We start from the raw sequence: 20,813 nt of genomic DNA, 5'->3' as shown, positions 1-20,813 counted from the left end.
CTACCCCTCTACTACCAACACAGATAAGGTGCAGTAATTAATTGCCTATAGACAGATCTACCAAATTCTTTTCTTTATCTAAGCTTTATGTTGCTACATTTTGTGATCACTGAGCAGAATGTAGCAAAAACTCTATTACTGAGTTCTTATACTATTCCACCTTGGACCTGACCTACAGCAGTATACAGTACTTCCCACACCTAAATCTTCATCATCCCTTCTGAATGGTCCATAAACCTTTTTATTTGCACTGTTTATTTTGAAATTGATGTCCAAGTATTAAAATCTTTTCACACCATCTTCCTTGCCCTTTCCCAAAATCACGTAACAACATGCATTCTCAAACCCTTAGCTCCTTTGTCTCCTGCATCTTGTGCAAATCTTTGTGCCCATGACTACAACTCCTTGATACTCAGGGTCTGGTATTCCTAATTTGCAGCTCTCATATTTTTATACAACACTGTGATATGCCTTGGGATGAGATATTCAAAAATCAACCACATCAGCTGCAGTTATGGTGTATTCCTATTGAAACTGTTCATTTTTCTGGTACTTGGTACTTACCACTGTGTGGAGCCTTTTGTCACTTCCTCAGTCATTTCTATTAAGAGCTATAGTGAAAGAATAATATGGGTCATAAAGCATCTTAATAATAGAGATCTAACCTGTTGTATTTTATTTGTACAAATGCAGATTGATCTGCTGTAAATTTGAGTATTTTTCTTTTCATTTAGAAGTAATGGTTAAAGAGGATGAAGAGAAACCAAATAATATGCATTAAAAATTACTAATGTAGCAAAAGAATAGACCAGCGGTCCCCAGCCACCGGGCCGCGGACCGGTACCGGGCCGCGAGGAAGCTATATGATTTGGCGATATGAGTCAGCTGCACCTTCCCTCATTCCCTGTCACACCCACTATTGAGCCATTACGCACGCGAGGTCATTACCCATGCGTCATCCATGTCAGCGCGGGAAGGAGATCAACTCCTCAAACTTGCAAATGACGGCGGGCTGGGAAGTATATTTTACATAACATCTCTGCCGGCATTCTGGATCAAAGTCAAGGCTAAAAATCCTGAGATAGCTACGAAAGCACTGAAAACGTTGCTTCTATTTCCAACATATCTCTGCAATGAATGCAACGAAAACTAAACTGCGGAACAGACTGGACATAAGGCACCCCGTTCGACTATCGCTGTCTCCCATCACCCTTCCATAGGACCGTGTTGCTGCAGGAAAACAAGCCCAGGGCTCCCACTGATTCAGCGATATTGGTGTGTTGTAATGATTTTATATGTTCATACGGGAAAAACATGTGCTGCGTGTTTAATATCCAAACGTTACTTAAAATGTGATGATGCTATTGACTTATAAGTGACTTATATAACCATATAACAATTACAGCATGGAAAGAGGCAATCTCTCCCCTTCTAGTCCGTGCCGAACGCTACTCTCACCTAGTCCCACCGACCTGCACTCAGCCCATAACCCTCCATTTCTTTCCTGTCCATATACCTATCCAATTTTTCTTTGAATGATAATATCAAACCTGCCTCTATCACTTCTACTGGAAGTTCGTTCAACACTTACTTCAAGCTCCCCTGTCCTCCCCTGATAATTGACTTATCACTATATTCATGCGAGGAAAATATGCGCTGTGTTTAATATTAAATTCGTTAGATAAACCCTTTTAGAAAGGAAATTGAGTGTGTTAGCCACTTATCACCGATACTTCTGTCGTGATTAACACCCCCCCTCCCCCGAACAGAATCGCCAAAAACGATTTGTAGAAAAAAATCGTACACGCATGCCAAATCACACATGCGCACTGGTGCCCGCGCAAGGCTTCATGGCCATTGTAGTCTTTCTCGGGGTAAACTCACCGTATTTGACTGCTACTCTTGTCCGTTGGCAACTCTACCACCACCCCCCTCCCCCCGCCCCGGTCGGCTGGTCCGCAAGAATATCGTCAATATGAAACCGGTCCGCAGTGCGAAAAAGGTTGGGGGCCCCTGGAATAGACCCTTGGTGATTTAGACAGGTACACGATTTAGAGAAACAATGAGCCAAATGTGGGCACAGGCGAGTTGGACTGTACGGCTTGCTGTATGAGTCTATAGCTGATTGTTTGCTTTCCTCATCATCATCTTTAACCCTTCTCTTCATTTGTTCATATGACAGAAACAGTTCTTTTCTCTTTCATGTACTTATCTTCTCCTGGAAGAGCATCTATGACATTGGTTTAATTACTCCTTGTGGCAGTAAGCTTCACATTATACCACTCTCCAGGTCAAAATACTTCTTTCCAATTCTCCTTTAGATTTACTGATGACCATCTTGCCACAACTCATTTCCTTTCAGAACTTATCTGGATTGCTTTTTGAAATGATTAAAATTTGCTATTACGAAACATGATCCAATTTTTATTTAATTTCTTAGGCAAGGTTCACTGAGATAATTTTTTAAAAAAACTTATTTTCTTTTGTTTGCCTTATTTCTGTCAGGCTGCACCTCTAATTCAGGAATCCTACCTTTTAACGCTATTGCTAGTTATGGCATTCTTGCATACACAATCAGCACAATTTGAATACCCCAAAAGGTACAAGTCCAAAGCACCAAGAAAATACATTCCATCACATTGCAAAATTGATGGAGTATCACCCATGGCAAAATGCCTGCCAATAGAAAGATTAATAATTTTGGTGGGTAGACACAAGAACATGACTAAAAGATTAACGCCACATTCCTGAAAACAAAAGCCTGTTTGCATTTGGTAGTCAGGTTCCCTGTCTGTTCTCCTCACCACAGGCCTACTCCTTGTTACCAGTCTAAGACCGAACCAGAACACGACAAATTTGATGCCATGTTTGACATAGATCTACTTACAGTTTTCTACAGTAGAACAATGCAGTACAAAAACAGGCCTGTTGGCATATCATGATACAGTCTCATCGTAGTAAATTCATTCTAAATTCCAAACATCTTCGAGATTAATATATTGCTCAAATTTCCTCTAATTGTTTTAGTTTAATTTTGGCCATCTCTGCTGTGGAGTTAAGTTTATTACTATCTACTCTATCATGATTTTGTATACCTCTATCACAACCCACCACTGCGCCCCAGTCTTCTTCACGCCAAGGAAAACATCTATTCTCTCATAATAAGTAAAACTCTATCCCTGGTTAATTTTCTTTGCATACCCTTCAGTGTATTACACCAGCGGTCCCCAACCACCGGGCCGCAAAGTATGTGCTACCGGGCCGCGAGGAAACGATATGATTTGGCGATATGAGTCAACTGCACCTTTCCTCATTCCTTGTCACATCCACTGCTGAGCTTGAACGCACGCACGGTCATTACCCACGCGTCATCCATCTCAACACGGGAAGGAGATCAACTCCCCGAGCTTGCAAGTGACGGCGGGCTGAAAAGTACGTTTGACATAACATCTCTGTCGGCATTCTGGATCAAAGTCAAGGCTAAATATCCTGAGATATCCATGGAAGCACTGAAACATTGCTTCCATTTCCAACATAGCTCTGCGATGAATGCAACGAAAACTAAACTACTAAATTGCAGAATGGACTGGACATAAGGAACCCCTTCGAGTATCGCTGTTTCCCATCACCCTTTGATAGGACCATCTTGTTGCAGGGAAACAAGCCCAGGGCTCCCACTGATTTAGCGATATTGGTGTGTTGCAATGATTTTATATGTTCATACGGGGAAAATAGGTGCTGTGTGTTTAATATCCAAGCGTTACTTAAAATGTGATGATGCTATTGACTTATAAGTGACTTATATAACCATATAACAATTACAGCATGGAAACAGGCGATCTTGGCCCTTCTAGTCTGTGCCGAACGCTACTCTCACCTAGTCCCATCGACCTGCACTCAGCCCATAACCCTCCATTCTTTTCCTGTCCATATACCTATCCAATTTTTCTTTAAATGATAATATCGAACCTGCCTCTATCACTTCTACTGGAAGTTCGTTCAACACTTACTTCAAGCTCCCCTGTCCTCCCTGATAATTGACTTATCACTATATTCATGCGAGGAAAATATGCGCTGTGTTTAATATTAAATTCATTAGAGAAACCCTTTTAGAAACAAAATTGAGTGTATTAGCCACTTATCACCTATATTCCAGTCGTGATTAACACCACCCACCCCGCCTCCAAACAGAATCGCCAAAAACGATTTGTAGAAAAAAACCCATCATGTACACGTATGCACACACAGGTGCCCGTGCAAGGCTTCATGGTCATGGTAGTCTTTCTCGGGGTAAACACAACGTATTTCACTGCTACTCTTGTCCGTTGGCAACCCTACCTCGCGCATCTCCCCCCAAGCGGGTCAGCCGGTCCACAAGAATATTGTCAATATTAAACTGGTCCGTAGTGTAAAAAAGGTTGGGGACCCCTGAATTACACCAAATCCTGTCCTTCTACCAATGATATACAGAAGTTCACTAATTATTAAAACTACAAATTAAAATTCTCATCCTTGTTCTTAACACCATCCCCACCTCCGCCCCAAGTTCAAGTTAATTATATTCCCACAAAGAATGGATAGGATTGTCAAATTTAAAGCCCCATGGATAACCCATTCAGAGGGTAAGACAGGACTGAAAAGGGAAGCCTGTGGCAGACATACACAACCAAAAATATGGAAGAGTACTCGAAGTAAAATCAAATAAAATCCAAAGATGTTTTAAATTAGAAGGATAAATATAGGAGAGGCAAAAAGATCACTTAGGTGGAGTGAAGTTCCTACTTCACACACCTGGGCACAATACAAACCAGTCAGTTGAAAGCAGCAAGGGAGAAAATTGCTGTGAAAATGACCATCATTTTTCAATCCTCCCTAGCCACAGGAATATTAGAGAACTACAAATATTGTATAATTATTTAAGGGGGGGGTGGAGAAGCTGATGTTTCGGGTCAAGACCCTTCATTAGGAGTGGAAAGGAAGGGGGAAGAAGACAGGTAAGAAGGTGGGGGAGGGAAAGGAGTAAAGCTAGAAGGAAACTTTTGAAGTGAGATGGATAGGGAAGGGAGTACAAAGTAAGAAGCTGGGAAGTGACAGAAGGAAAATGTAAAGGGCTAGAGAAGCAGAAGTCTGACAGGAGATGAGAGTGGACCACGGGAGAAAGGGAAGGAGGGGGATACCAGGGGCAGGTGAGTAAAAGAGCTAAATGGCCAGAGTGGGGAACCTAATTAGAGGAAGGGGGAGGGGGAACATTATTGGAAGTTGGAGAAATCAGGCCAAATATCCTGTGTTGTAAATTTTCTCTGATTTGGACCAGGCTTTTAGTTATATATACCTTAATAGTTCAGTGACAAACTTTTGATAATGCTCATGTGCAAAGAATTTCTGGAAGTTTCACGATATTAAAGGAGCTTATAAATGTAAATTACTGATGTTTTTGATTAAACTATGAATCTCAGATAAATTATTCTGTGAGTGTAAAATTCTGGATTTGAAATGAGCCAGTGAAACTTGCCTTTCCCAGCAATCCTTTGTCCCTTGATAAAAAGCCACCACTATTCTTTACAGCTACATCCAGAGTCCTTTTCTGTACCTCTGCTTGTGAGACAATGAACTCGAATCTGTCAAAGAAAGAAATTAAAAATATTTTAAAAAATTGTTTTATTCACAAAAAACACTCCACATTGAAGGGATTAAAGGCAGATAAATCCCCAGGGCCAGATGGTCTGCATCCCAGAGTGCTTAAGGAAGTAGCCCAAGAAATAGTGGATGTATTAGTGATAATTTTTCAAAACTCTTTAGATTCTGGACTAGTTCCTGAGGATTGGAGGGTGGCTAATGTAACCCCACTTTTTAAAAAAGGAGGGAGAGAGAAACCGGGGAATTATAGACCGGTTAGCCTAACATCGGTGGTGGGGAGAGTCAGTTATCAAAGATGTGATAACAGCACATTTGGAAAGCAGTGAAATCATCAGACAAAGTCAGCATGGATTTGTGAAAGGAAAATCATGTCTGACGAATCTCATAGAATTTTTTGAGGATGTAACTAGTAGAGTGGATAGGGAAGAACCAGTGGATGTGGTATATTTGGATTTTCAAAAGGCTCTTGACAGGGTCCCACACAGGAGATTGGTGTGCAAACTTAAAGCACACGGTATTGGGGGTATGGTATTGATGTGGATAGAGAACTGGTTGGCAGACAGGAAGCAAAAAGTGGGAATAAACGGGACCTTTTCAGACTGGCAGGCGGTGACTAGTGGGGTACCGCAAGGCTCAGTGCTGGGACCCCAGTTGTTTACAATATATATTAATGACTTGGATGAGGGAATTAAATGCAGCATCTCCAAGTTTGCGGATGACACGAAGCTGGGTGGCAGCGTTAGCTGTGAGGAGGATGCTAAGAGGATGCAGGGTGACTAGGATAGGTTAGGTGAGTGGGCAAATTTATGGCAGATGCAATTTAATGTGGATAAATGTGAGGCTATCCACTTTGGCGGCAAAAACAGGAAAACAGATTATTATCTGAATGGTGGCCGATTAGGAAAAGGGGAGGTGCAACGAGACCTGGGTGTCATTATACACCAGTCATTGAAAGTGGGCATGCAGGTACAGCAGGCGGTGAAAAAGGCGAATGGTATGCTGGCATTCATAGCAAGAGGATTCGAGGTACAGGAGCAGGGAGGTACTACTGCAGTTGTACAAGGCCTTGGTGAGACCACACCTGGAGTATTGTGTGCAGTTTTGGTCCCCTAATCTGAGGAAAGACATTCTTGCCATAGAGGGAGTACAAAGAAGGTTCACCAGATTGATTCCTGGGATGGCAGGACTTTCATATGATGAAAGACTCGATCGACTAGGCCTATACTCGTTGGAATTTAGAAGATTGAGGGGGGATCTTATTGAAACGTATAAAATCCTAAAGGGATTGGACAGGCCAGATGCAGGAAGATTGTTCCTGATGTTGGGGAAGTCCAGAACGAGGGGTCACAGTTTGAGGATAAAGGGGAAGCCTTTTAGGACCGAGATTAGGAAAAACTTCTTCACACAGAGAGTGGTGAAACTGTGGAATTCTCTACCACAGGAAACAGTTGAGGCCAGTTCATTGGCGATATTTAAGAGGGAGTTAGATATGGCCCTTGTGGCTAAAGGGATCATGGGGTATGGAGAGAAGGCAGGTACAGGGTTCTGAGTTGGACGATCAGCCATGATCATACTGAATGGCAGTGCAGGCTCGAAGGGCCGAATGGCCTACTCCTGCACCTATTTTCTATGTTTCTATGTAACCAGGCTTCACAGGGCATTCCTGGGATTAACTTTCCCCATATAACTATCTAACTCAATAACTGCATTAATATAGATTCTATCCTGTTAGAGAGACATAACTTAAGTAACGAGCGAAATTCTGAACAAAGTATTTTGCAGTAACGTGTACTATACTATGTTGAAATTTGGTCAATGGGTCAACAGTGATCTCACTTGCTTCACTGCACCGAGTTGAAACCTGACAGCAGAATAAATAGCTCTCCCTTTTTCCCATGTCGAAAAGCCTACCTGAGTAATACATGAGAATGGGTGGAATAACTGTGTGTGTTAAGAAAGAAGAGTTAACTCCAGACTCCTTCCTTTTCCCCCCAGTGCCAAACAGTCTCTAACTTTTATTGCCTTCATGTGTAAACATAACAGGGGTTAATTCTATCATCCAGGTTTCAGTATAAGTACAAAAGCTACCAGGAAAATTGGCTAACTCTTTCTTTTGTTTTCCCTGCTCAGGTAAACAAAGACCAGCTAACTCAGCGCAGCATGAGCTTGAAACCTGCATCACCAATTAGTGGGATTCGGTCCATGTCAGTTTGATCACGGAGTAGAAAGAATATACACAATTTAAACCACAAACACTTTTCTGTAGAAAATAGTAATGTTATAACAGTGGTATGCTTATTTTTTTCCTTTTACAAGTACTGCAATTTTTGTACTATTGCATCTAAATTATATTTCCAGTATTGAGTCTTCGCCTACCAATCCCCAGGCAACACAGCAGTGGCCTAATGCTGGAATATTTCTAAATGAAAAAGGATATTCCACCTACGTTTCATCGTAGACTGGATTTAACTGCCGTTTCACCACAGATGTTTTTCTCCTTCCTGATCTTCTTTTGTCAGGCAGCAAATATAATCGAACATATGGATCTGAGCCATCTTCAGAAAATGCTATTAAGTTACTGCGGGTGAAAAACAGGTCATAACTTAATCAGACAATAATTAAATCAGTTTCTTTATATTTAACACTACAGAAATGATGCAACAACAGATTACACCTTTGCCCTAAATTAATCAAACTTAACACTTAGTTAAGTTGGTTCTTTTATGTTACGTCAACCAATATTATGGTTTTTAGTTTCTGGTTCCAGATTTATTTTTTTCAAGTTCACTGCATAGACCAGCCTTTCTCAACCTTTTTGCCCTGGAGGAACCCTTGAAATAATTTTTAGGTCTCAGGGAACCCTTGTGTAAAAATTATTATATCTACAGCTCATAGTACATTGTAGATATAATAAACCAAAAATAATGAGCCTTTGAGTAGAGAATAAAATTTTAGCCAACCTTTCTTGAAAAAAATGGGTAGTAAGCTTAGTTTACCCTTCTTGAAATTAATTCCCTTCTTTCTCTTTCATAAATTTTAAAAACTCAAAAGACAAACATAATAAATTTTTGTTAAATAACTGACTTAAGCCAAAATGGGATTTAATTTTTCCAAAGGTATGCTCAGTAGGTTTAATTTAAATAAAGTTTGTAAATTGATTTTAATTAATGCTATTTACAACATGGAAATTTACTGACAATGTTAAAGCAGTGTGTTGTGACAAGGTCCGAATTTTATTTTACAAGAGAAACAAAACTTCTTACAGAGCCAACCATTGATGGCTATCAGTACAGATGCCAACACAGTTCCTCCAAGATAGACCTTTTGTTTCCAGATACGAAGACAAAACATTAAATATATTGTGGCCTTCGCTTGTTTCGGGCAACTCTTTGCAACAGAAAAAAGTTTTCCTTGAATTTCACCATCATTTACAAATCTTACAAATGCTACAACATGGCATTTATTGGTGAAACCTGTTGACTCATCAACTGGGATAAAGAAGCCGTTGTTTTTCAGTTTATCACACAAAACTTCTTCAGCATCATGAGACATGTTATCAACACGTCAACTTATTGTACTGTTTAAGAGCGAAACCTTTTCAATTTCCCGTACTGCATCATGTCCAGCATTTTACCCACTATAATTTTACATGCTGGCATCATTAGGTTCTCACCAACTGTGTGACTTTTCCTTTTTTAGTTAATAACTTCTGCTACTAAATAACTTGTTTCCTGAACCCTTTTACTGTGACTTTAATAACAAAAGTTTTAATGTTTTGAGATTTCAATAGCCATTTCAAATAATCAGCACCTTCACATGGCTGTGATTTGTAGTCAAAGCAATTTTGCTGGAGCTATTGTTGTATTTGTAAGTTGTTTGCCACAGACTAGGCACAATGTTATAGGATAACTTGGATCATCAGTCCATTGATAAGCAGTTTTCATTGTAAAGATGGACTTTTTATGTGTCCATTGTGCATAATAAGAATGGCATAATAAATAAGTGAGAAAACTGCAAAAGATATGAAAACTTGACAATACAATTCACACTATCCTACACAATCCACCTTTTGCAACGTTTACAACAACAGCAAAGCAGCAGACCAGCAGCTGAGTCACAGCATTAAAAAATTCCTTCCTTAGAATGAAAATTTCCCTCCAATTTTCTTCACTCCCATAAGTCAGTTGGTGGCACGCAAGGGAAAGTTCGGAGGTAATTTGGGAAGGAGAGGCTGACGTCACAGCCTAAGTTGGGAGAGTCCATTCAGTCCTGGAAAACACACTTCACAGCCCTCATCAGCCTACCATCCTCCCCTCCGTGCAATATAGCGCTCACCAATTATCAGCCTATGATACTCTCCTCTATGCAATACAGTGCTCATCAATTATCAGCCCTCTGTCCTCCCTTATCTCACGTCAAAAACTGAGAATGGACTCAAGCAAATAAACACAGTCCTACTGCACACTGCCATACTGGACTGAGCGGCCATGAACAAGATTGCTAATGGGGCTGCTTGGTCACTGCCCACCACTGGTTAGCATTGTGCAATGATTTTTTTTTAAATTGCAATCCCTTGTGGAACCCCTAGCAACCTCTCCTCAATACGGTGTTAAGACACAAATCAATTTAATCTCTAACCTTCTGAAATGACATCTATTGTGAGTGCAATGTAAGGGAAATTTATAGTGAAGATTTCAAATATACTGAAATACTTCTTGCAGTCCATTTTCAGCTTATCTCTTTTCATCCAAGTTAGAGATAAGCTGCATATGAACTCTCTTCCTCAGATATAGATATCAGGACCCTGACATAGACAGTTGCTCTTGATTTTTATCAGCTAGACATTCAACAGGAATCTGTTTAAAAAAAGTTAATTCTTAAGTGAGTGGATCACACACACTAAATTCCAAATTTTCAAAGCGTTTACTTTACAAACCCCACATATAGATAATGTGTGCACATCACTAGCACACTCTGTTACCTACCGGCAAGCATGCACAACCACAATCAGCTTGTTTCTTTGAGAACTGTGCCGAAGTGTCAGTTGAATCTGACCCAGTGGTGACTGGCCAAGAGTTGTTCCACTACAACACAAAAGCAGCACAAATATTCACTTGAAAAATGAATTCTGATTAAACACAACATGATTAAACAAAACATGAGTTAAAAATCATATATAAAGCAGAAGATCAGAGTACCAGGTTCTATAACATTAGACAGCATTAACATTTACTTAGCAAGAATATCAATGCAGTCAAACACAAGTGGTTTGAAAGAAAAACATAATATTCTTAAGGATCTTGACAGGATAGGTGTGGAAGGATGTTCCTTCTGAGGGAGAATCCAGATATAGGGATCAAATCATTGAGACTTTGGAAGCTTCCCCAAAGTGCACTGGAGACCATTACAATAAATAAATCTGAATCTCTGACTGTGTGCCTTTCTAATTTCTATTTACATTATTTCTATTTTAATCATTCCAAACCTGGCACCAATACATTCTTCGAAGCTACTATTTTAACCAGGTTTTAACCATCATTATGTGGTCCCAAACTCAGTAAGTTCTTCTGTAGCAACTTAGAATGTTTCACTCTCTCATTATTCCTACAGAAATACATGGTGTTTCATAAACCCAAAACATCCTTCCTTCAGGGGCATTTATATTGTAGCAAACAAACCCCAAAGATTTGATCATTAAAGCTAGCTTGCCAGATAGAATTATGCAATTCCACCTTCCCCAACCCCCCCGAATGTTAAAGTGAGTAGGGATTATACTTCTGCAGTTGACGTAGCCTCTGGTGTAACTCCTGTGTAGCAAAGGGTAGCGATATGTCAGATGCGATACTTGGGGTTGATTCTTTGACCGCAAGGTGTGAAGGAGAGTCTGTTGGACTAGAGGTGACATGAGTAATTGAAGTTTGTTGAAGACTCGTGGACCTCTGGGGACTCTGGGAAGAAGTACTGCTGATCTCCACCTTGTCCATCTTCTCATCTTTTTTGACACTGGCCGTAGCAGGAACAGAAAGGGCTGGTTTGTTCGATTCTGTGGGGGTGACTGGCTGCATTTTTGGCGTCGACCTCCTGCTATCCTTGCTTTGCGACGGTTGCTTCTTTAATTGAGCTGAGGAATTATCTGTAGCTTTGTCTTTCTTTTCAATGGCAAGTATCTATGAAAATGGCAAAACGTAAGAATTATGTCACAGCTTATCAAGAAATATACAGACAATTTAGCTGCAAGTCCTATGAAGAATTTAGGACTGAAATTAACAACTGGCAAGGAGGAAATTGAATTGATTATCTGTGATATTCAACTTGTTTACGAAATAAAACAGAAACCGCTAGACATTTTGAGCATGGGTAGAATGGGTCATTTCAGAAATGATTGGACTGCAAAGGGAAAGTAGAAAAGTTTCTTTGGAGGGATGATACTGAAGGAAGATGACCAACTTATTTCAACACTGGTTTTCCCCTATAAGATTCTGCCCAAGGAGATGTAGACCAGTTATCCTACAATAATTCTCCCTTGGACAGATTGCAAAAGGAAAGCCAGTGACTTCTTTATAGTATGCTGTTTTTTCAAAGGTTGAGTTTGACAAAAAATTCTTTTACACCTTGGGTCTGAATTCAATTTCCACAGTGCGTCAAATTATCATCTCTATTTAATCTTGAACTTTTCTTTCAAAATATATAGCAGAACTCTATTTCCAGGTATTTGTAGAAGGCAGCAAAGATACTCTGCAGATCTGTGTCGCTTAAAAATGCTATATGGTGGCGAATTAAACACCTTTTGTATAAAATGGCATGTAAATGCAGACAACAGGAATTCTGCAGATGCTGGAAATTCAAGCACCTTTCAAATTCCTTACTCACTCTTCCTTCAGTTAGTCCTGACGAAGGGTCTTGGCCTGAAACATCGACTGCACCTCTTCCTAGAGATGCTGCCTGGCCTGCTGCGTTCACCAGCAACTTTTATGTAAATACAGAACGAGCTTTGTACCCCCAACTAATAACAAGAGAATTAAGCTAAATGGGGCACAAATTAGCAAGAGTCATAGTATTTTTTTAAAAAATCATAGGCAAAATTAAGGAGGCAGTGGGAAAATTATCCCTCTTGTACTTCTTGAACTTACTACATGAAATTCAGAGTAATGCAACTCTACCACTTTGACCTGGCCCACGCCAACCAGGTCCAACACTTGTCTTTATTGGGAGCTTCCTCCTCCTTACACAAATTTTAAGATTTTATAGTTATGAATATGCTAAAGTGATGGGGGTATTACTTGGGTTTGTTGTGGGAGATGATGTTGTATTGTAGAAAATGAGTGCCCAGGTGTAGGGTTGTGTAGGCAAGAGTTGGTTGGGCTGTGTAGGCAAGGGTTGCTTGGAGTGTGAGGGCCAGGGTTAGGTTTAGTGTAAGGGGTAGGATTAGGATGCAATTATGTGGGCAGTGGGAAAGTTATCCCTTGTGTTTCTTGATCTCATGACAGGAGATTCAGTGTAACTTCACCCTGGCACTTTGATCTGGCTCTTGCCTTTCATTAACCAGGTCCAACACCACTTATCTTTATTAACCTGTTGTGCACTGGGGCACATCACCCAAACCAAAAGCTGTAGATGAACTCATCATTCGCTGAGGGCTAGTTCTTTGGCACTTAAGTCTTGCGACCAGGTCTGTACAAGAAAACCAGGTTTGACTTGCAGAGAAGTATTTCAGGAATGAAGAAACAATTCCAAGCAAGGTTGGAGGTGACATTGGATGCATGTCAACTCCGGTAGGGTTTGCAGAAATGATGCCATCAAAAGTGTCTTTCATTAAACAAAGAGGAGCTATAATTGCCTTGCTACATGTCATTCTTCTTTAATAAACTGAGGTTTTCTTCAATTTCCAAAGCAAAGCGATACCAATAGCATTCAGGAAAATTTAATGTTCATTCTGTTCACATCAGACTGCACTATTCTTCTCTCAAAGAGTGCCCTAACGGGTCACCCCGTTGTCTAGTCTCATTGAAATCTACTGAATGGTGAAAGGACTATGTAGGTGTATGTGGAGAGAACATTTCTTACAGTAGGGGTATCCAAAACAAGGGGCCTCAAAATTGAGGGGCAACCTTTTAGAACAGAGGCAAGGAGGAATTTTTTAGCCAGGGAGCAGTGAATCTGTGGAATGCACTGCCACAGACTGCAGTGGAGGCCATGTCCATGGGTATATTTAAGGCGGAATTTGATAGTTTCCTGATTGGTGAGGGCATCAATGGAAATGGCGAGAGGCCGGTGTATGGGGTTGAGTGGGATCCAGGATTCGCCATGATGCAATGGTGGAGCAGACTCGATGGGCTGAATGCCCTAATTATGCCCTTATGCCTTATGGTCTAATGTTTTAAAATAGTTATGAAAAAGGATATGACCAGCTCACAAGTTAAGGTCCTGAACCGGGCTGAGCAAATTTTTCACGCACTAGGTGGAATCTTGCAATGGTTGATTTGGTGAGATTGTTTTCATGCAAAAGTGTCTGCAAAGTGGTAGACTTTTAGAAGTGTGATGTCAAGAATTCAGAGCCTGCAAGTTCGTGTTCGGGTGCAAGGTAAAGCTGGCAGATTTCAGGAACAGTTAACAAGAGATATAAGACTGGAAGACCATTAAGATATAGGAGCAGAATTGGGCCATTTGGCCCAGTGAGTCTGCTCTGCCATTTCATCATGGCTGATCCAATTATCCTCTCAGCCCCAATCTCCTGCTTTCTCCCTGTATCTCTTCATGCCCTGACCAATCAAGAATCTATCAACTTCTGCCTTAAACATCCATAAAGACTTGGCCTCCATGCCTGTCTGTGGCAACAAATTCCACAGATTCACCAGATTCTGGTTAAAAAAAATTCCTCCTCATCTCCGTTCTAAAAGGATGCCTGTCTATTCTGAGGTTGTGTCCTCTGGTCTTAAGACTCTCCCACCATAGGAAGTACCCTCTCCACATCCACGCTGTCAAGGCCTTTTATCATGCAATAGGTTTCAATGAGGTCACCCCTTATTCTTCTGAATTCTGGTGAATACAGGCCCAGAGCCATCAGATGCTCTTCTTATGGATAAGCTATTCAATCCTGGAATCATTTTTGCGAACCTCCTCTGAACCTTCTCTAGTCTCAGCACATCCTTTCTAAGATAACAGACCCAAACCCGCTCACAATACTCCAAGTGAGGCCTCACCAGTGCTTTATATTGAGGTAATACTTAGATATTATTTAACTAGAATTTATTCCTACTTTACCAGCATATTGTCTGGACTTGGGGGCCTGGCTTACAAGGAAAGGCTGCATTCAGAGGGTAGCACAGTCACCATGGATGAGTTGTGCTATAGGGCCCATTCCTATGCTGTATCATAGATAAGGCTACCTCCCCTCTACACCCCCCCGCCCCCGATACCAATCTGCAGAAAACACACCACCATTTTCCATCATTATCCCAATATCTCGTGATTCCATAATATCCAGACATCGAGTGGCTTTGAGTATATTCTTTAATAATATATTGAATACTTTGTTGCCACCTGCAACTGCTTACTCTATTTCAGACTGACTCCAGATCTTAATATACAATCATTCCTCACTACTTGAGTCATCACACTACTAACAAAGATTCCTCTCCTCCTTTTCATTTCTTCTCATCCTTCCTAAACGTCATATCTCTCCAAGTTTTAAGTTCAGAGCCATAGCCACCCTGAAGCCAGTGTTCCTACAGGTAATCAGCTTTTAACGGTATTTGTGCTCTCAACTCATCCATGTCATTATGAAAGCTGGTGCATTCAGATAGACAGCCTTTATTTTTATCTTTGCATCTCTCTGGTGTACTTTTATGTTTCTTCTTCCTGATGCACTTTGTTTATCGTAATATTACATCAATGCCTTTTCCCCTTCCTAAGTATCCTTTCACCTGAGCCCGTAACTTCTATTCCCAGCCAAGCTTATCTCCCACCCAACTACTATGACCCTTGTTAGCTGTGAAAATCCAATCATGAAGATGGGAGTTGCATTCCTATTAAGGTGCAACTCAACTCATTTGTGGAGGTCTAACTTCACCAGAAGCAATCTCAATTCTTTGAAATCTATGGCCTCAATCCTACACCAATTCTCCAGTCACACTCCATCTTATTTCAGTACTCACCGTCTTCAAAAGGCAGTGCCTTTGAGAGTACAGTATCTGTCATTATCTATCTGGGAAGTGCCTACTTTTCAATACTACAATCAGAGAGAAGATGCACTCTCAGCATTTTAGAGACAGCTTCTTCCCCTCCACCATTAGATTTTAAAAACAGTCCACGGACCCATGAACATTACCTCATTATTCCTCTTTACCACTATTTTTTTATTGTAACATAGTAATGTTACGTTTTGCACTGTACTGCTGCCACACTAACAATACACTGCATGACATATATTAGTGATAATAAACCTGATTGTGAAATGGCCCTGATTTGCAACTTCTTTCCTTGCCACTTAAACTCTGCCTGTAACTCTGCCAAATTCTCACCCTTCTTTCTATCCACATCATTGGTACCAACACAATATACCATAATGGATTCACACCTGAGGCTGCAGAAACACCTGCCTGATCCCCTAACTAGTAAATTCTCGACCACTATTGTTTTCCCTGTCATCTGTACTCATCCCCGTGATTTCCTTCTCCGAGTATTTCAACTATCCATGCAATTTCCCGTACGTGCAATTGTACAAACAATGGGAAGAGTACAAGTCAAGAGAGTACGAGAATAGCCATAAATGTGTCATCAAATGAAATTTAGTATATTGTTCAGGCAGCCTACCATCAGTGGTCACTTTATTCGGTACCTCCTGTACCTAATAAAGTGACCACTGAGTGTATGTTCGTGATCTTCTGCTGCTTTAGCCCATCCACTTCAGGGTACGACATGTTGTGCATCCCGAGGTGCTCTTCTACACATCACTGTTGTAACATGTGGTTACCTGAGTTTTTGCCACCTTCCTGTCAGCTAGTACCAGTCTGGCCATTCTCATCTGACCTCTCTCATTAACAAAGCATTTTCACCCACTGAACCTCTTGCCCATGTCTTTTATGCATTGATTTGCTGCCACATTACATATTTACATTAACAAGCAGGTGTACAGATGTACCTAATAATACACACAAGATGCTGGAAGAACTCAGCAGGCCAGGCAGCATCTACGGAAAAGAGTACAGTCAACGTTTCAGGCCCAGATCCTTCAGCAGGTGTATCTAATAAACTGACCACTGAGTGTATTCTGATGAACTCCTTATTCTGATGTATCTTTTTGACTTGGAATAATTCTGCTGTTCTTCAAGAGAATTTCTATTTCATCAAGAATCAGTCTCTAAATGAATGAATATATTTGGCTTACAGAAAATGGAACTTAGCCTTTTACTAAATGAGCCAAAGAGACAGATTACACATACTCGAAGCATTATCTTCATCTTGAGAGTGCTGCTGGGACCAGAATTGTTCAATTGGAACCGCTGGTTCATAGTTAGATCTTCAGCTTCCAGCAGCTTCTCCAGAGGCAGATTAAATGAACCGAGTGAGCACTGGTGATGGTCATCTTTAACCTGGACAGGGCAAAGCAGAAAAACAGCATGACTTAAAATCATTGAGCAAAACAGAGAACAGAGAACTGTACTCACAGTCACAAGATGGCAGTGCACACAGTGTCACAGGCCTCATAGGTTCCAATCAATGGTGATAGTTTTTGTCCTGTTCATCTTTTCAATGATCAAACAGCACTGCAGATATTTTATAAACTTATTTTAGGTAACATTTTGTTTTATGCACTGTGTGTGATATATGTTTTGTGGGAGCACCAAAGCCCGGAAAACATTGTTTTGTTTGGTTGTATATGTGTACAATCAAATGATAATGAACTTGAATTTGAATTTGAACTGTAGCATAGGGACAGGCCCTTTGGCTCATGTTGCTTGTGTCAAATTAAACTAAATTTCTTCTGCCTGCACAGATCCACATCCCTCCATTCTCCACATACTTGCATGTCTATCTAAAAGCCTTTTAAATATCACTATTGTATCTTCATCCACCACAGCCCCTATCAGCCCCATTCAGCCATTTGCCATGTAATAAAAAGTTATTACGTACATATCCTTTAAACTTCCCCTGTCACACCTTAAATCCTTTTCCTCTATGCTTAAACAGATTGTAAGAAGAAAGGTCACATTCTATAGTAAAAATAACTTGTTCTTAAGCACAGTACCTCAATGTCCAGGTCCACAATTTGTGGGTTGTGAATACGGAAAGTAAATGCTTCCTCCCAGACAGGTTCGGTGGTCTGATATCGGATCTGTAAATAGTGAGACAAGACCATGTGATGAATAATGTAGCAACAAAGAATACAGGAATGACAGAAATAAAATCAGATATGCTAGATATACACAGCAGGTAAGGCATCATCTGTGGGTATGCTGCCCAATTTCTACATGCAGAATGCTGCTTAATATTGATCAGCCCCAACACTTGTCAGGAAAACTTGGTAAAAGGTGCTGTTGTTTGGCAGTTTGACCACTGTCCGAATCACTTCTGACACCCCCGCTGGTTTAATTTCCTGGCCCTGTCCAGTACATTTGCTTCATCGATGCCCAGACTTTTAACATCCCATCCTTCCTGTTACTTCCTTGAACATAAATAGCCCCATCCACCATCATAAACACAACAGATTCTGCAGATGTTGGAAATCCAGAGTAACACAAGCTGGAGGAACTCAGCAGGTCAAGTAGCAGAGCAGTCATTTGGGGCTGAGGTCCTTTGTCAGGACTGGAAAGGAAAAGGAAAGAAGCCAGAATCTTTGCTCTTTTTCTTCTCCCTTCCATTCCAGTCCTGAAGGGTCTTGGCCTGGAACATCAACTTTTTATTCCCCTCCATAGAAACAATTCTCAAAACAACCCTCAGGAAGATGACAAGGCAAAATGTGCATTGATTTAAACAGAAATGTACCAGAGGTAATGTAACTTCAGAATGAAGCAAGGGAGGTCAAAAGCTATTGAGTGGGGGAAATGCAATAATGGAATTGTGATCTGAAGGATCTGAGACAAAGGAGAGGAAGATTTCATTGCTGTTTATATCTGAGGCAGGACTGAACAATAAAATGTGAAACAACAGAAGGTGTGTCAGAAGCCAGTATTTTCAGATGATGTACAAACCCCATTTCCAGAAAAGTTGGGATATTTTCCAAAATGCAATAAAATCAAAAATCTGTGATATGTTAATTCACATGAACCTTTATTTAACTGACAAAAGTACAAAGAAAAGATTTTCAATAGCTTTACTGACCAACTTAATTGTATTTTGTAAATATACACAAATTTAGAATTTGATGGCTGCAACACACTGAACAAAAGTTGGGATAGAGTTAAAATAAGATTGAAAAGTGCACAGAAAAGTCATGCTACTGTGACAATTATAGCCACCTAGGCTCGGGAGTACTTCGGAAAACCATTGTCATTCAACACAGTCCGTCGCTGCATCCAGAAATGCAACTTGAAACTGTATTACGCAAGGAGGAAGCCATACTCAACTCTATGCAGAAACGCTGGCGAGTTTTCTGGGCCCGAGCTCATCTCAGATGGACCGAAAGACTGTGGAACCGTGTGCTGTGGTCAGGTGAGTCCACATTTCAGCTAGTTTTCGGGAAAAACGAGCGTTGAGTTCTCCGTGCCAAAGATGAAAACGATCATCCAGATTGTTATCAGCGAAAGGTGCAAAAGCCAGCATCTGTGATGGTATGGGGGTGCATCAGTGCCCACGGCATGGGTGAGTTGCATGTACGTGAAGGTACCATTGACTCTGAGGCGCATATTAGGATTTTAGAGAGACATATGCTGCCATCAAGGCGACGTCTCTTCCCGGGATGTCCATGCTTATTTCAGCGGGACAATGCCAGACCACATTCAGCACGGGCTACAACAGCGTGGCTTTGTAGACACAGAGTGCGTGTGCTTGACTGGCCTGCTGCCAGACCAGATCTATCTCCTATTGAAAATGTATGGCGCATCATGAAGAGGAGAATCAGACAACGGAGACCACGGACTGTTGAGCAGCTGAAGTCTAATATCAAGCAAGAATGGACAAAATTTCCAATTGCAAATCTACTACAATTAGTATCCTCAGTTCCAAAACGATTAAAAAGTGTTATTAAAAGGAAAGGTGATGTAACACAATGGTAAACATGCCTCTGTTCCAACTTTGGTTGAGTGTGTTGCAGCCATCAAATTCTAAATTTGTGTATGTTTACAAAATACAATTAAGTTGGTCAGTAAAACTATTGAAAATCTTTTCTTTGTACTTTTGTCAGTTAAATAAAAGTTCACGTGAATTAACATATCACAGATTTTTGTTTTTATTGCATTTTGGAAAATATCCCAACTTTTCTGGAAATGGGGTTTGTAGAATGGGAGATGGCCAATGGAAAAACAAAGAGAAGAGGGTCAAAACTGATTAAATCATGATCCCTAACAAATTTAAATACAAACCCAGTCACTAAAGTTCGGCTCACGATAGAAGAATAGCTGCTCACCTTACTTTCATATGTGTTATGTCCCACTGACAGTTGGACAAATGGGTTCGGCTCACTGTTCATTTTCTTCCCAAACTATGATGGAAAATTAAAAATACTGGAGGTCAATGAAGAAGTTATGTCAAAAATCTATTTATGGTTGACACAATCAGGTTATTCTGTTTAGTACTGAAAGTGAGTTAGACATTTCCTCTCCTTCCATTTGGGTCATAACAGGCAGCAAATAGGTAGAATTCAAGAACCCATTACGCAAACAATATATTTCCAATGTTATACTTTTCCCTTTTATTTTATCCAGTGGGGAAAGAAAAGAGTTCTCCCCAAAGGCACATCCACATCTATGGAACAAGCTTGAAACTTTTCCTTAAAAAAAATAGAGCCATTTGTGGCCATCCTTTTAAAGAAAGTTGGCCTCACAGCAGCAGGCTGATTCAGGAACCCCACTTGATGAGAGGAATGGGTCCTTCATTCTTCTACACAGCTGTTGCTGCTGCAATGAAAGGCATCGGTTAGCAAATAAACTTAAACTTGAGTGACAGATCTGCAATGTGGACAAATGGCACTTACCTTACAGGTCTGGTGTAGTTTCAGTTCTCATAAATTTCAACTGTTA

General features: G+C 40.6%; 1 protein-coding gene across 4 annotated transcripts in view; it reads right to left on the bottom strand.

Annotated features, from left to right (window-relative positions):
• Positions 1–20,813, bottom strand: part of esyt2b (extended synaptotagmin-like protein 2b) — a 200,906-nt gene that overhangs the window by 4,062 nt on the left and 176,031 nt on the right. For all 4 annotated transcript variants that reach the window (XM_063044411.1, XM_063044412.1, XM_063044413.1 and 1 more), the window contains 8 exons: positions 20,201–20,275; positions 17,885–17,971; positions 17,079–17,228; positions 11,413–11,804; positions 10,623–10,721; positions 8,084–8,215; positions 5,513–5,618; positions 565–611 (listed from right to left, as the gene is read on the bottom strand). In XM_063044411.1, coding sequence (XP_062900481.1) covers positions 565–611; positions 5,513–5,618; positions 8,084–8,215; positions 10,623–10,721; positions 11,413–11,804; positions 17,079–17,228; positions 17,885–17,971; positions 20,201–20,275 — 1,088 coding nt within the window. The remainder of the gene's footprint in view (positions 1–564; positions 612–5,512; positions 5,619–8,083; positions 8,216–10,622; positions 10,722–11,412; positions 11,805–17,078; positions 17,229–17,884; positions 17,972–20,200; positions 20,276–20,813) is intronic.

Source organism: Mobula hypostoma, chromosome 3 (genome assembly GCF_963921235.1).
Source record: "Mobula hypostoma chromosome 3, sMobHyp1.1, whole genome shotgun sequence".
Classification (NCBI taxonomy): domain Eukaryota; kingdom Metazoa; phylum Chordata; class Chondrichthyes; order Myliobatiformes; family Myliobatidae; genus Mobula; species Mobula hypostoma.
Note: the sequence above shows the minus strand (reverse complement) of the source record. Positions and strands in the feature narration are given on the sequence as shown.